The 17,718-nt window shown below is 43.4% G+C and overlaps 1 protein-coding gene across 1 annotated transcript; it reads left to right on the top strand.

The window, feature by feature from the left end:
- Positions 1-767: 767 nt before the first annotated feature.
- On the top strand, positions 768-12,003 carry CSRP3 (cysteine and glycine rich protein 3). Its single transcript, XM_007955805.2, has 5 exons — positions 768-879; positions 6,080-6,248; positions 9,116-9,248; positions 10,337-10,430; positions 11,927-12,003. The coding sequence occupies exons 1-5, from the start codon at positions 768-770 to the stop codon at positions 12,001-12,003; spliced, it is 585 nt and encodes a 194-aa protein (XP_007953996.1).
- The last annotated feature ends 5,715 nt before the right edge of the window (positions 12,004-17,718 follow it).

Raw genomic sequence — 17,718 nt, 5'->3', positions numbered from 1 at the left:
ACTCATAGCGACCCCTCCTTGGGTTTCCGAGGCAGTATCACTACGGAAGTAGGATTGCCCAACCTTCCTATATGTTAGTGCCTGGAAAATGATCATTTTAAAAAGGAATGAAGGAACTTTAGGAATTAATATGGGTAGGTAATTATATATATTACATATTTTTATCAGCAATATAAGCTAAATCTTGCTACCAAAGAGGCAGTCCCCCACTGGTAGCATCAATATTGCCTAGAGCTTGTTAGAAATGGAGAATTTCCTGCCTCCCCTCACATCCACCACACCGCAATCTGTACTTTAATAAGATCCCAGGTGATTTCAGAAGCACTGAGCTAGATAATAAAGTTATCTAGGTTGTTCCCACTTATAATGGGACATCTTTTCAAACCCTATATGGGAAAAATATTAGTTAATGTTTGTATGTAATTTTATAAACACAAAATTAGCTTATTCTTTCCTTCCTAGAACCAAGGTACATTAGGGCAGGTGGTTTTGAAATTTACCAAAAGAGGAGACAGAGTCCCAAAATGGTAGTGACTTGCTCAAAGCCATCTAAGTGTCTAGACTTATGCACATCACTTGCACTAATTGTTTGCCAAATGAATGAATGAACCATCAAACACACTGGGCCTGGATCCTGGTCTTCAAACCTGAAGTTAGGCTTCTTTTCCAGTGCACTACTAGGAAATGGTTCACTCTTGGGCCTGCCTGAATTTAGAGTATTTACTTTGTCTCTCACTAGACTTCACCTTGATCAGGGAGTCTTCAAGATGCCAAACTGGGGTGGAGGAGCCAAATGTGGAGCCTGTGGAAAGACCGTCTACCACGCGGAAGAGATCCAGTGCAATGGGAGGAGTTTCCACAAGACCTGCTTCCACTGCAGTGAGTGGGGTGAATCCATGGGGGTCCTTGGCATCCAGGAGGCATCTCAAAGCACTCATTTAACCACAGATGCTGTGTATCAGTGGTTCTCAAAGTGTGATCCCCAAAGCAGCAATAACAGCATTGCCTGGGAATTTGTTTGCATTACAACTTTCGAACCCTATCTAAGAAAGGCTGGCTCCCTTGTGTGCCCTTTCTCTAACCACTTGCCCAGCTCAGAGGCCCTTGCTCTGTAGAGCAGCATCAGAACAAGCTGGCCTGCCATTACTCGCTGTGCTTGAAAACTTAAACCTAGTGGCGACATTTACAAAGTGTGACTTGGCAGAGAAAGGAAGCCAGCACTTATGTGCACCCAAGATGTATTTGGCTCTCTGTGTTGCCAGATTGGTCAGATGTCACTGAAGCCAGATGTGATTGGTCCTTCCTAAGAAAGAACCTGTGTCAAGTGGAAGATGGGAAGGAGGGTGGTGGGAACAACGTGTGCCAATTCTGTAAGAGTCAGAAAGGAAGTTTCAGGACCTGGGCACTAAACCTGATGAAGGAAATCTATACCATCACCCGCTGGTTGCAGACTCATAGAATGCCCAAACTGGAGACAACTTTAAGACCCTGTGGTCCACCTGAGAATCTGGCTCTGCCTCCATGCATGTGACTTTGGACGAGTCACCTCTCATCCCTAAGCCCAGATCACATGCATCTGTGGCAGAGCTAGTACCTTCAGAGTCCCACTCCAGTGCCCTTTTGACACTAATGCATTCTACAGAGTTTCCTAATAGGCAATCTACTTCCATAGTGATACTGCCTGGGAAACCCAAGGAGGGGTCGCTTATGAGTCAGGTCTGACTCAAAGGCACATAACAACAACAACAACAACAGTCCTGTTTCAGTCCCTGGGTGTTGTAAACCATTCATGTGCTAGCTACTAACTGAAAGGTTGGTGGTTCAAGTTCACCCAGAAGTGTTTTGGAAGAAAAGCCTGGTGATCAACTTCTGAAAAGTTAACCAGTCACAACCCCATGGAGTCCAGCTCTACTTTGACATACATGGGGTCACCACAAGTTAGAATCAACTCGACACACTTTAGTCCTGTTCAGGGAAGAAGGCTTTGAAATGGTTACCTCCCTCTACCACTTTAGTCCTGTTTGGGGATCTATGGCTTTGAAATGGTACTTCCCTCTACCACTCCTCTCCAGGTGGTCTGGCTTAAGAGCTAGCCTTGCTGGGCATTTAACTGGCTCCCTACGCACTGAGCCTCCTGCCACACGCCCCACCTGTGCTGCAGCCCAGTGGCTGATGGCTGCCCGTGTCTCCAAGCTGTTCAAGCAGCATTTCAGGGGCTGGGCTCCATATGCGGGGGCAGAAGATACACCACCCTTAAACTGCCAGAAATAGTAACACTGTATCTGCTTCAAGAGCTCCCACTTTCCCTTACCTCCCACAGAAAACCTAATTGTCAGGGAAGAACACTGGGAGAAGCATGGCTCAGAGTCAATAGGTTGGTGCTTTGGGTTTTAATGATGGGTAGTTAATTTTAAGCCATTTTACATATCCCTCAGATTCATTATTACAATTATCCAGAATGCTTTGCTCAAGGGAGTTCATTTCATAATCCTCTAGCCTTTGTTCAAAATTGACTAATGTTCTTTAAAAAGAATGTGTGTGTGTTGCGGGGTAGGTGAGGAACATTAGAAACAGCTCTGGATTTGTTGTAAAGACTGGGGTTTGAGTCTGGCCCCTGCCATGTACTAACTGTATGACTTTGGTCAGGTCATTTGACCATTGCAAGCCTCAATTACCCCACATAGAAAATAGAGATACAATATGTACCTACCATACAAAGTTGGTACAAGGAACAAACTGGGAACCCAGTCTTCTAGGCCTTTATTCTTCTTTGATATCTGAATTGGAAGGGAAAATGGTAGGGAAACTTCCCAGGATAAAGGATATCTTGTCTCTGCCCCACCCCCCACCTCAACCCACCCTGTAGTTAGAAGATTGTCTGTTCATCGGGGCCACAATAAAAGGCATTTGCTTATTTGGTGGAAGGCGAAGCTTCCTTTTTATCCCTTGGATATTTTCCTTAGAATTTGTACATGGGATTAGGATCTAAGCAGTAAGAGTTCCTGTAACGGTGGGCAGAAAGAAGGGCCCTGGAGAGGAGCATGCTTTCTTATATTAGCATCGTAAGACTTACCTGCCCATAGGTTGTTGTTACTGGAAATAGAGCCGAGGGCGGCAGGGTCTCCTTAGCTTGTCCTCTGCCTGGTATTCTCCTGACTTCTAGATAAATACTCAATCCTCCATACTAGTGGTGTCCAAAAGAAATATAAATGCAAGCCATATATGTCAATTTAGCTTTTAAAGTCACCATATTTAAAAAAAAGAAACAGATGAAATTAATTTTATAGCATTTTATTTAACCACAATGTCATCATTTCAACATGTAGTCAACATGAAATCATTAATGAGACATTTCACATTCTTTCTGTCTTGTACTAAGTCTTCAAAATCCAGTGTGTTTTCTACTTATGGCACATCATGTGGCTGGTGTCTACCATACCACACAGCTCAGCTCCACACTTTCTGTGACAAAAGCTGACCCGAAGCCAGGCAGTGGCTATGGAATTGGCCAGGGTCTGACTGGGAATAGGCAATCTGGGAGTGATGGGAGTGAGCACTGGACAAGAGTCAAAGAACCTAAGGTCACAGAGAGCTTTACAACTTACTTTTGTATAACCTTGGACAAATCACTGATCTTCATTCACTCATTTATACGTTCATTCACTCATTTATTCGTTCATTCACTCAATAAGTATTTGCAGAAGGCTAAGTCTGTGCCAGGCTCTGTGCCAGCTAGCTTCTGGGAATTTTCAGGTGGAACAGTTCTGTGTTCCAGTAACTCAAAATCTAGAATATCAATGAACAAGTGAGGGCTGTTATGGAGGCTGGTAACTGCCTTAGTTTCCTATTGCCGCCATAACAAAAAGTACCACCAGCAGGTGGCTTTAAAGAACAGAAATTTATTTTCTCACAGTTCTGAAGGCTGGAAGTCCAAATCAGGGCATCTGCTCTAGGGGAGGTCCCTTCTTGTTGGTAGTCCCAGGCATTCCTTGGTTTGTAGAGGGAACTTCACATGGCAGCTGTCTCTCCCTTGTAAGTATGTGCCTCTTGGTGCTGTTTTCCTTCTTAGAAGACACCACTCAGAGTGATTAGGTTTAGGACTCACTCTGCCACATTAACATAACAAAAGAATATGTATGTGCGTTACCAAATAGGGTCATATTTACAGATATAAGGGGTTAGGACATCAACACATCTTTTTGGTGAATGCAATTCAATTCTTAACAGTAACTGAGAGCAACAAGAATGACAGAGATAGGTATATACCTTATATGCCCAAATCTAAGGGATGCTTTTCCCCCAAAAAAATTAATCCTTGTAAAAAGAAAAGAAAAAAAAGGTTTTGTATCCAAAGCCTTACGAAGTCTCTCATGTTATATGACATTTTCTGAATTACTTTATTTATTTTTATAGAGAATTTTTAATATACACAAAAGTTGTATGAACTACCATATACCCATTTCCCTAGCCCCACAACATCAACTCCTGGCCAGTCTTACCTTCTTCTTCTCCTACTCCTTGTATTCAATTGCTTTATTTATTTATTTATTTTAACAACAAAATACCATTTGTGGCAGATATATTAACCTGAAACAACCTCATTCAGTGCTGGTTTGGACTGCATATGGAAGTCACTTGACGAAACTGGTGGTTTTTTTTTTTTTTTTTTTAAAGGAGGAAAGTAGATTTAATGCACATTTGTTATTCCTAGGGACATGACCTTACTATTATAAGCACTGAGTAACACCATACACCACCTTTAATGATCACTGTTACAAAGCAATACAGAAAGTTATTAAGTTGCAGAAATCATATATTTTAAAAAAGCTGCCCTAACGTTGTGCGAATAAGTACTTCTTGTGAGATGCAGTTTCCAGTTGGTCATCAGCCTCCTAGTCAGATACAAATTGGGCTGCCTCTCAAGTGACGGTTGAGGGAGGATGATGAGCTGCTCTGGAAAGCGGGGTCAGCTGCCTCCGAAAGTGACGCTGATGATGCGGAAGATGCCGATGCTGACGATGCAAAGGAAGATCGTGGATACGATTGTTTTCCGAAGTTTTGTGAGAATGGGAAAAAAAATTCCAAATCAATGTTACGAATTTCTAGTATTAATTAAATATTATAAGTAGATATCTGGCACTTTCACTTACATCCCTACAAGTTTGTTTAAGTTCGCAGAAACAGAAATCGTTTTTAAATCTTCTTTTTGGAAAAATGGGGGCTTGGCTTATATTGGTGTATACTTTATATTCACTAATAGACAGTGGCCAGAGGGCTTGAGCCCATGTAACCAAAGGGTCTAGGAAGCAGCTCTTCCCCTCCACCACCCGTTCTGCTTTCAGAACTGGGCTGAAATCGGCCCCTATGACAACTGTCCTCCTGAACAGCAGAGCGCTCCTCAAAGGCCATGAAAGCACAGAAACTGCTCTGTTCTGATTCTTAGCTGATTAAAAAAGAAACAGGCACCGTTCCTGCTTCAGACCCCACATACACACACATACACACCCACTCCCCAGACACCATTTGTGGCGAGACACTCAGGAATCAGGTTTTTCCAATTCAGTGATACTGCTCTTAGCTGGTTAAGCTCTTGTAGTGCAGTGGTTAAAGCATTCAGCTGCTAACCAAAAGATAGTTGGTTCAAACCTACCAGCTGCTCCACAGGAGAAAGACGAGGTAGTCTACTTCTGTGAAGATTTACAGTCCTTGGAAACCCTGTGGGGCGGTTCTACTCTGTCCCGTAGGGTCAATATGAGTCAGAACTGACTCGACGGACTTGGGTTTGGTTTTTGGTTTGGGCTGAGATGGCACGTGATTCCTATCCTGGACCGCACCCCTTTCTGTTGGGGACATTTGAACACATTACTTCTCCCTTCTGTGTCCCAATTTCCTCATCTGTGAGATCAAAACAGTCTTGGAGTCTATGACTTGGGATGTGCTGTAATCAAGAATCAGAGTTGTATTCTTGGCTGGCAGGTCCCTTGTGCTGGGTCTCTTGGCCTTGAATATGACTTTGGGGGTGCAGGGAAGGAGGGAGAAATCTCAACCCCAAGCTTTTGACCCTTCTTTTCCTTGGTAGTGGCCTGCAGGAAAGCTCTCGACAGCACCACGGTGGCAGCCCATGAGTCAGAGATCTACTGTAAGACCTGCTATGGGCGCAGGTACGGGCCCAAGGGCATCGGGTTTGGACAAGGCGCTGGCTGCCTGAGCACAGACACAGGAGAGCACCTCGGCCTCCAGTTCCAACAGTGAGTTACTGCCCCATTTCCTCCCTTCCTGGTAGAGTCTCCAATTATCAGGACAGTTCATTCTGTTCCCATAGCAACATGTTCTAGAAGTGGGAGAATGGACCCTATTATTGACTTGCCAACAATAGAAATACTCAATCTGACCAAGTTTTAACAATGTATCATTTCTCTGAAAACTCTCTTTAAATTATCTGCCTTTCTAAAGGGTAATTACTTTTACAGCATGGCTCTTGGTTTGCATGTCAAGAGAAAACCCAGAATGTACCGATGTTCCATTGTGTGACCTTTGCAAAACTGCATGGAGCCTCTTTTCTTCCCCTTTGAGAGTTTCTGTGTAAATCACATAAATATGGCAGAGAAGCAATGGCCATTCTCTGTGTGCTTGTCACTACAAGATTTCTTCCCTTAGAATGTATGATGGCTAATGTACACAATGCAGGGTAGTGGGTCTGAGGGGAAGGGCTGTGCCTCAGAAATGAACCATCAATTATGACTGGTTTGATTGTGCTGTGGGACTCCCTGGTTGCCAACTGCTGGTACTGTGCTGAGGTCCCCCCATCCCCACCCCAAAATATTATCCCAAGGAAGCTAAGCTATTACTGTGCCACCTTCATTTACCAGTTCCCAGGCCCACTTTCTTGATGATCTCACCGACCTCCAGCCCAGAGCTGGCAACAGTCTGAGTGCTGCTGGCCTGCAGCTGCTGTCTGGCCACCTGGAATCTGGGCTCAGCTCCGAAAAAAAGAAAGCTCTGTGATGGGACTGGCCAGAAAAGCCCAGGCCTGAGGAAGTGTCCCATGGAAGGCCTTCCCAGAGAATACCGAGACTGTCTGATCCCAAATCTACCCATGGTACCAAAAAACAAGCCAGTCGCCATCAAGTCAACTCCAATTCATAGTGGCTCCATGTGTGTCAGAGAGAACTGTGTTCATAGAGTTTTCACTGACTGTGGTCTTGAGCAAGTAGATTGTCAGGCCTTTCTTTTGAGGCACCTCTGAGTGGATTAGAACTGCTACTTTTCAGTTAGTAGCCAAGTGCTGTTTGTACCACTCAGAGACTCCCTACCCCTGTACTCACCAAACCCAACCCACTGTCATCGAATTGATTGCAACTCACAGTGACCCTACAGGACAGAGTAGGACTGCCTCATTGGGGTTTCCAAGGTTGTAAATCTTCATGGAAGTAAAACACAAACAAAACGCAACCATTGCCAGGGAGTTGGATCCACCCATAGTGACCCCTCTTTAGGTTTCCAGGCAGTATCACTATGGAAGGAGCTCTGATAGCATAGTGGCTAAAGCACTTGACTGCTAACCAGAAGGCTGGCGGTTCAAACCCACCAGCCACTCCTCGGAAGGAAGGTTGGGCAATCCTACTTCCGTAGTGATACTACCTACTGCCTCGGAAACCCAAGGAAGGGTCGCTATGAGTCGGGCTGACTCGACGGCATATAACAACAACAACAACAACAACATCACTATGGAAGTAGATTGCCCAACCTTCCTTCTGGCGAGTGGCTGGTGGGTTTGAACTGCCAGCCTTCTGGTTAGCAGTCAAGTGCCTTAGGCACTATGCTATCAGAGCTTCCTTATGGAAGTAGACTGCCACATCTTTCTCCCATGGAGCAGCTGGTGGGTTCAAGCTGTCAACGTTTTGGTTGGCAGCCCAATTCTTTAACCGCAGTGCCACCAGCGTTCCTTCCCTACCTGTAGTAGAGCCTGGAAAAATGGTGAGATGTGTAATTAATCATTTTAAAGAGGACATTTCTTTCATTAATTTTTCTCATTACTCAGTCCCAGCTGGAGACAGTTTAAAAAAGAAAAGATGATACTGTCTGCTGCCTGTAATTACCCAAAGCTCACTTCTCTATGTTAGGGCTTTCTTGTGATGTTGTAGAAAAAGTAACAAGAGTCTAAAGACCAGGGGTTTCAAACCCACTTTACCAGTTATGAGCTGCCTAACCTTGAGCAATGACCTCTCTGACCTAGGCTTTCCTCAAACTAGTCCTGCCTACTTTACAGGGTTATGATGAGGCTCAAGTGATGTTATGTACAATAAAACATCAAAAGACATGAAAACACAAAACGAAAAAAAAAAAAAACAGACTCACTGCTGTTGAGTCAGATCCAACTCATAGTGACACCTCCTTGGGTTTCTGAGGTGGTATCACTATGGAAGTAGATTACCCAACCTACCTTCTGAGGAGTGGCTGGTGGGTTTGAACTGCCAGCCTTCTGGTTAGCAGTCAAATGCCTTAGGCACTATGCCACCAAGGGAATGTTATTGTTGCCTTCATTTTGGACATTACTATCATGGGGTAGGTGACCTTTGGGTACAGGACAACAACCTCATCTATGACTAGGAATCCCTCAGCTCATAGGACTGTGGGTTGTCAGAAGCTGATCAGTACTAACTGTTGTTGTTGTTGTTATGTGCCATCGAGTCGGCCTAAGGTCCCATTATCAGGCCCTTCTTATACCATAAAATCATTTTCACAATGCACTTTACAAAGCAAGCCAGTGGGTTTTAAGATAGTATGGGAAAACCTAACCAACAATCACAAGACTAATAACATGACAATATAAGCAATCATACATGGAGGACTTGCTAAGTGTTTTACAAAAGAAAAGGAGGATTTTCACCAATTATGCATTTATTAAGCCCTTACTACATGTCAGCAAGCACTGTACTAAGTTGCATATGGCACCTCATTTAACTCTTTCAACTATATGGAAGGCACCATGATTATCTCTATTTTCCAAATGAAGAAACTGAGGCATGGAGAAGTAAAGTAGCTTACTCAAGGTCACACAACTAGTACTCTTTGCCAAAGGAGGTTTATACATTTGTTCATCTATTTCCACCAGGTCCCCAAAGGCTGCACGCTCAGCCACCACCAGTAACCCTTCCAAGTTCACTGCAAAGTTTGGGGAGTCAGAGAAGTGCCCTCGATGTGGGAAGTCAGTCTATGCTGCTGAAAAGGTCATGGGAGGTGGCAAGGTAAGGACTTGTGTATGACCCCAATGGGGTTTGCTTATCACCACCGCATCAGTTGGGAGGCACAGAGAGGAGAAAGTAGGAATTGTGGATGAGTCAGGCCCAGGTCCATCATTCTCCTTAACTCCCTGGGAATCACTTTAGAAAACACATCCTTTCCCATTTTCTTGGTCTGTGGCTGCCATCCTACAACACCCTGGGAAAGCTAGAATGACTTTAAATCAATGCAACAAGTATGAACCTCTAAGGTGGAAGGTACCCTGTCAAAAGCCCTTGGCCATAAAAAGTTCACAAGTCCTTCTGCCCTTCCAGAAAGTTTTCATTACTGCTTGGCTAAAGCTGCTGCCAGCATCAGAACTGATGAATATTGCAAACACCTCACAGCAATGAGAAGCATCCTCATTTACAAATGAGAGTCATCAAATATCCAAGACAGTAAGACTTGCTCTACTAGCTCTGGTCTCAGGCTTAAAGTGAGGTGCTCACCAAAGGATTAGGGTCCCTGAGGAAAGCAAAATCTTACCTATATTAAATTGAGGGAGGAAAGGCCATGGAGAGTTCTGGCCTCAAATATAACGGCAGCCTCGACCCCAAGACCAACCACTGGAAGACAAATGATAACCCCAAAGCTGTATCTTGTAGACACACAGATGCACAGAAGGGAGACAATCCTCCAGCTGGTCCAAGCCAAAAACTCATTTCCATCAGAAACACACAGAGAAGTAAAACAAGGCTGAATTGCCTGAGCAATTAACTTACTTCATTTTTTCAAAATAAATATTACCGATTAACCCAAGCCCTCTGTCCAGTTTGTTCTTTAGATCCTTTAGGCTTACAGAAGTCCAGTTGTTTTAAATGAGTACATATGGAAGTCACAAGGATAAAGTCATTTTTCAGGGGTCTGAGAATTGATGGCCAAGTCCATAGCATCTAATTTTCTCCAGAACCCCAGGACAAATTATTCTGGGAGCTGATAAGGTTAGTGAATAGTTAAGACAGTGGTTTTCATTTATATCTGCCTGTCAGGGGACTTAAAACAGAAATAGAATATGCTGACTCCATTAAATATGTAACTTTCCTGTGACCCACAGCCTTGGCACAAGACCTGTTTCCGCTGTGCCATCTGTGGGAAGAGTTTAGAGTCCACGAACGTCACTGATAAAGATGGGGAACTTTACTGCAAAGGTGAGTGTTGGTGCTAGAGACTCTCAAGATATGGTTTCTTGAGAAGGACCCTTGGGAGGGAAAGTTGTCTCCATGTCTAGAGACTTACCTAGTGTCTGCTAGAAGGTATGGCTGCAAAGCCTAGACAGGGTTTGGGCTCTCAGGAAGGGGAGCAAAACCATGTAAGGGAAGGAAATCTCCCACCTGACCCAACTCTGGTCTTCTCCCTTGGAGCACCTGGGAGGATGAGATGTTGGAAGATGCTCAGTGGTCCAGGGAAGCTGGATGCCTGCAGGAAGAGAGAAAGGGAAGGAAGCATGTCCTGACTTTGGCCCTGGAAGAGGCCTCAAGCAAGGACCTATAGCATCTCAGTCCCTTGCAAAAATCCACTATCTACCTACCTGGGGGGAGATAGGGTTTACCAGGGAGGATGAACCCAGTTTGGCCTAACTTGAGTTTATCAAGACATACATTGCTTTCCTCTTTCATCCCTGTTTCTCTCTTCCTCCCTTCCATCCACTTGTGTTTCTAATATTGGGCATCACTTAGTGATCACAGGGACCTGACAGCTAGTTTTCCTTCTGATCCTCATAACTCTGCTCCTATCTGCCTCCACAAGTCCTTTGTCTCCTGGAGAGACAGTAGAGGCTTAGTCCTTCCTGCCACTACAAAAAGGCAAGAAAGTACTGCAGCCAAGGCCATATTCCAACCTTGGAGCCTCTCCTTGGTCTATCCTATTGCTCAGTGGGATTCTCCCACCCTTTCACTTGGTGATCATGTCTCAAGATCTTCAAATACGTGTGTTAGAATGGGGTGGGAGGGTAAGAGGGAAGATATTATTCATCAAGACTATAGGTTGCCAAAGTTTTCCCATGATGAAATAGGGATGAGAACTAATCCACTACCTGACGGTGTTGCCGTCTCCTGGAAGAACACAGAGAGGCCACGGCATCCATAGGCCATAAAACCCTAGAATGTTGTGTAGTCAGCAAGGAGAGCTATGTGGAAACAGTTACATTTCAAATAGGAACGGCTGTAGTAGAGGAATTTTCCCAATGCAGGAGCCTACGAAGAAGATACAATCAGCTTAGAAGAGATGTTTCTTCTCAGTCCTCCAGGGTGAATGGAGGTTTGGGAGGGGGCATTCCAGGAGCGGAGAGCCTTGAGTGTGATGACACCAAAGCTTGGGCATCATGGTTCATCCCAGAAACTTCAAGTAGTTCTGTGCGCCTGCTTCAGGGAGGAAGCAGTAGGAGACGAGGCAGGGCTGGCAATCATGGTCTAGAGTGTGCAACTCAAATGACAAAATGTCTAACCACACTTACTAAAGTTCAAAGAGCTATAAACAATTTTTATGAGATTTAAAATGTAGTTAAATTTATTGAAAAGTTAATTCATGCATAACCTTATCAAAAGGATGCCTTTAACAGATAAAAGAGCTGTGCCCAGACAGGAGGATCTGAAATAATGTCACTAACCACCTATTCTCTCTCCCCTCATCCCCTTCTCCTTTACAGTTTGCTATGCCAAAAATTTTGGCCCTACAGGCATTGGATTTGGAGGACTTACACAACAAGTAGAAAAGAAAGAATGAAAGGGGGACCATTTTCCAGGTCTTTCACCAGCCTAATGTGTTTGCTAAATAATCCTGCACTGATGGAAACCTTTCCCCCAAACATCCTCTCATTTGTAGGTGGATAGTGTTTCCTCTTCTCTTTACCCAAAGTTGGAAGAAAATTATTTAAAATTTAATTTGTGACAAAATACTTTATTATTTGTGATACCTTGGGTGGGAGAGGCAATAAATATATGTTTTAGTGGTACCTTATATGTTTCTGGATCTTATTTTTCAAATAGAGGGGAGTTTTCAAAAAATATAGAGGTAGTTCAAATGTACTAGCTGTGGAGGAAGTAGTGAATTTGGATGTCAACTCTGGAGGAGTGAGGAGGAAGGATCAACAGGCTAAGGCAGGCAGTCTTTCCAAAGCTGTCAGCAGAGCTTTTTCCTAGTTATTGCTAATGGAGAAGAAAGCAGGGGGGACAGGAGGAAACAGACAAGATGATAGCAAATCCTAAAAAGAAAATCAGAATTAATTAAATCTGCTGAAGAGTCGATTCTTTTGTTCTATCGTGGGTTTGGCAATATTACACATTTCTTGAAAACTCAGACGTGACAAGTGTGGAGTTTGCTTCTGTGTTATAAACTATATGGGGATGATTTGCTTTTATTCTAGGACAATTCTCTAGAGTTTAGCAATTTTCTGAAAACTTCTGGTACATCAAATTGCCAGGCCCACAAATGAAATGCAGCCAATTAAGAAAGTCTCTCTCTGCCTCCTCAGCAGGTTCTGAGTGACTCAAGCACTTGCATCTTCTTGGGCCTCTTGTTTTAACAACCACAGCACTTCTTGCAATACTGAATTATTCTGGATAAATGAAAGCAAATGAAAATCTGGTTCGAGTTATGAAACACTCAGCTAAATGAGGGCTTCTCATACACAACACTCCAAGTCCCAAGAAGGCTTTCTTTAAAGCGAGCATTTCCTCAGGGCTGCTTACATGCTTACGTGTCTTGGACAAGGCTCTACACTGACTTTAAAAGCAATAAACTCTCTTGATCCTATGGTTGAGGGTGAGACATAGGTGGAAAAACCACAGGACTATGCAAACTTCTCTGCAGCATTTTGATCCAATCATTCCCAGCTTTTTGCTCTCCCTCATCTTTCCTTGCTTCATTGCCCAAGCCTCCTTGATTCAGAGTCCAAAATGTTGCAATACATTCCCTCCTTCCCATTCTTTGGTATGTAACATATGAATTTCCACAAATTCAAGAAAAAAAAGGGGGGGGGGACCAGGTTTGCTGGTCCGATAGAGCCTGGTGGAACCCCTGAGACTATGGCCCCTCGCTACCCTTCAGGTCTGGAATTGAACCCACACCTGTGGCTTCCAGGCATATGAGTTGAACATTTACTTGAGGTAGATACACTCCTTGGAGAGAAAAATCATGGGAGAAAAAAGGGCTGTTAATGCACAGGGAGACAGTTCAGGGGGCAGGAGTGCATGGGGGGATGGACACTGGGAGGAGGTAACTATGGGGAGGAAGTGGGAGGGGAGCTGCTGCATTGAGTTAAATTGTAGTCAATGTCATGAGACAAAGTATATGTGAACTGCTGTATGGAAAGTGAATTTGCTCTGTAAATTTTCACCCAAATCACAATTTTTTTTTAAAAAAAGAAAGAACTTCCACAAATTCACCTCAGCCTTAAACTTTGCTTTAGACAATTATCTTCCACACAAGTTCCAGCTACACTCAGTGATTTGAAAAAAGAAAAAGTTGCCAGTTAACTCCAACTCAATGACTTGAAATAAAATCACATCACCAAGTCAATTCTGATACATACTGCCCCCTTGTGTTATAGAGTGGAACTATCCCATAGGGTTTCTTTTTGTTTTGTTTTGTTTTTCTTTTAATTTTTTATTGTGATTTGGGTGAAAGTTTATAGAGCAAATTCATTTTCCATACAGCAGTTCATACACATTTTGTTTCATGACATTAACTGCAATTCTCCACAATGTAACAGATCTCTTTCCACTTCCTCCCTGTAGTTACCTCTTCCCTGTGTCCTTTCCTATGAATTCCTGCAGCTTGAACTCTCTCCCTGTGCAAATACTGCCCTTCTGTTCTCCCATGATTAATTGTTCTAAGAAGTGTATCTACTTGATGTAAATAGTCACCCTATATGCCTGTCTATTGTTTGGCTGGAAGGCATGGCAGTGACTTCAGTACCAGACCAGAAGGGTAACTAGGGGCACAGTCTCGGGGACCTCACCAGGCTCTATCAGATCAATCCCATAGGGTTACTTGGTTGTAATTTTTTTTTTTGTAATTGTGATTTGGGTGAAAGTTTACAAATTCACTTTCCATACAGCAGTTCACATACACTTTGTCTCATGTCATTGGCTACAATTCACCACAATGCAACAGCTCCCCTCCCACTTCCTCCCCATAGTTACCTCTTCCCAGTGTCCATCCCTCCATGCACTCCTGCCCCCTGAGCTGTCTCTCTGTGCATTAACAGCCCTTTTTTCTCCCATGATTGTTCTCTCCAAGGAGTATATCTACCTCAGGTAAATGTTCAACTCATGTGCCTGTCTTCTGTTTGGCTGGAAGCCACAGGTGTGGGTTCAATTCCAGACCTGAAGGGCAGCTAGGGGTCATAGTCTCAGTGGTTCCAGCAGGCTTTATCATCTTGGTTGTAATCTTTACGAAGCAGTTCACTAGGCTTTCTTCCATAGTGCCACTGGGTAGGTTTGAACAGCCAACCTTTAGGTAAGAAGCTGATCACAAAACGCTCTGCCACCTTTTCAATGTCCTGAAGCTCTCCAAAGATGCCAAGTACCTTCACAACCCTATCAGACCTTCGCTGATGCTTTTTTTTCCCCCTCCCGTAAAACACCTGGAAGATCCCATTTTTTCTCCTAATCCCACTTCTTAGCCTGGTGAACTTGTATTAACCAAGTCACAGATCAAATGCCATCTCCTCTGCAAAATCTTTCCTCACTACCCGAGCAGAATTAATCCATCTCTATGCCCCCACAGCTGGTACATAACTAACATAGCACCTGTCTCATTGCATGTTGTTATGTGCCCTCGAGTCGGCCCCGACTCATAGTGACCCCTCCTTGGGTTTCCGAGGCAGTATCACTACGGAAGTAGGATTGCCCAACCTTCCTTCCGAGGAGTGGCTGGTGGGTTTGAACCGCCAGCCCTCTGGTTAGCAGGCAAGTGTCTTAGCCACTAGAAAGGTTGAATTCCTGTTTGCCTAGTTAAAATGTGCGGTGCTTGTGTTCACAGTGCTTGACAAATAGTATACTTAATAAACATTTGTTGAGTGAATAAAGTTGGCAAGAACACAGGTTAGGTTAAATGCAAATTCAGCTAGAATTCAAAGGAAGAGATTTTTATATACTGGAGAGAAAGAGTTTAGAAAGGAAAAAACAAAACAAAGAAATAACCTTCTTGTGGCCCAACAATATTCATGTTGCTCCTCTTCCTTCTGGGCACCCTGCTTTCTGCTATTTCCCAGAGTTGACTGGGAGATGTGACTACGCTTGGCGATTGGAGGCCTGGCCTCCAAGACCTCTTGGAAGAGTTTCCTTTCTTTCTTTCCACATCTCTGGATGCAGAAGATCCCGTGGACACTGAGGCCCTGGAAAATGGCACACTCGCTGGAAAGAAGCTTTGGGTCAATGCATGGAATGATACTTGCTAACAGTCAATTGAACTGTGATGTGAGGGAAAAATAAACCTTATATTGTGTTGAACTACTGAGATTTGGGTCAGAGTTATTAATTTGTGTTATTTATTTAGTTTCCTAAGATTGCTATTAAAAAAAAAAAAAAGTACCACAAACTGGGAAGCTTAAAACAACAGAAATTTACTCTTCCATAGCTCTAGATGTCCAAAAATTAAGGTGCTGAGAGGGCCATGCTGCCTCTGAAGCGCCTAGTAGAGGCTCCTTCTTTGCCTCTTCCAGCTTCTGGTAGCTCTGAGCTCCTTGGTTGTGGCTGCATAACTACAGTCTCTGCCCCCATCATCACACGGCTACCTTCCCTGTGTCCACCTGTCTCTGTTTCTCTTCTCCTTTTTATAAGGAGACCAGTAATATTGGATTAAACACCTTATTCCAGTATGATTTTTTTAGCCTAACTAATTACATCTGAAATGACCCTATTACCAAATAAGGTCACATTCTGTGGTTCCAGGAAGGTTATTTTAAGGGACACTGTTCAATCCTGTATAAGGTATGTGAGAGGGTGGGTATAAATCAAGTTCAATTTCAATTCTGGACATGTTAGGTATGAGATGTCTATTAGATACTTAAGTGGATATGTTGAAACTGTCTGGAGTTTGAGAAAGCAGTTTGGACCAGATAAAAATCTGGGGTTTTGACATATAGATGGTATATACCAACATGCAATTGAATGAGATTACCAAGGAAGAGGAAGTGAGTTTAGAGAACAGCAAGGTCGAAGATTGGGCCCTGGGGCATTCCAACCTTAAAAGGCTGTTTTCTGCCATTGAGTAGATTCCCACTCATAGTAACCCTATTTGACAGAGCATAACTGTCCCATTGGATTTCCTACGCTGCAATCTTTTTTAATTAACTTTTTTGTGTGTGATTTGGTTGAAAGCTTAATTTGGTTTTCCATTCAACACTTCTTACACATTGTGATTCATGCTATCGATTACAATCCCAATGTAACAGCACTCCTTCTCCTTCCTCCCTTTGTCCTTCTTTCCTATCCATTCCTGCCTTCTGAGCTTTATCACTGGGCAAATGCTGCCCTTTCGATATTTCATCTGATTGTTCTAAGGAGTATGTGTACCTTCCTGGCATTACTCTTCACCTTGTAAGTCTATTGTTTGGCTGGAAGTTGAGCCATGGGAGTGAGTTCAGTTCTAGGCCTGAAGGATGATTGAGGGCCAGTCTCAGGGGTTTCAACAGTCTCTATTACACCAGTAAGCCTGGTCTTTTTCATTATTTTGAGATTTGTTCCACATTTTTCTCCTACTCTATCCAGGACCTCTTATTGTGTTCTCTTTCAGAGTGGTTGGCAGTGGTAGCCAGATACCATCTAACTGTTCTGGTGTCCGGGTCATGGGGGCTGAGGTTCACATGGTCAACCAGTCGCTTGGACTACTTGTTTACATGTAGCTTTGATCTTCTTCACTCTTCTTTGCTCTGGATGAGAACTGACCAACAGTTGCATCTTAGATGGCCACTTGCAAGCTTAAGACCCCAGTCACTATTCACCAAAGTAGGATGTAGAACAGTGTCTTTGTGAACTATGTTATGCCAATTCACTTTGATGTCCCCCACAATAGTCCTGATGGAGCTCACAGTCCCAGCTACCCATTCTCTTAAGTTGTTCGGTTATGGCTAAGTTTTCATAAATTTGCCCCGTCAGCTCTATTACATACATGGACATTTTTACAACACATACATATACATATGTAGAAATGTCATTTGCTATCCCTATACATGGTCGTGGGTATAGTACCATTCAACTACCCATACCCAATCATCTTGCCTGTCTACCTATGTATCCACTTGTAGATTAATGTTTATTACTGATAATGCAGGATTTTGTGTGTAATAGTGTTTACCTTTGTTATTTAATTCTTGTGCACCTCTGTGTCTTCCTTTCCCTTAGTGATATTGTACTAGTCACCCGTTATTTGTATACTTTCTTTTCATCCAAATTGGTATGTGTCTCTTACCTACTTAGTAATTTTTCCTCCTTT

The sequence above is a fragment of the Orycteropus afer genome, unplaced genomic scaffold (assembly GCF_000298275.1).
Source record: "Orycteropus afer afer isolate SDZICR_OR568_19922 unplaced genomic scaffold, OryAfe1.0 scaffold00014, whole genome shotgun sequence".
NCBI lineage: Eukaryota > Metazoa > Chordata > Mammalia > Tubulidentata > Orycteropodidae > Orycteropus > Orycteropus afer.
This window is presented reverse-complemented; position numbering and strand designations above follow the sequence as displayed.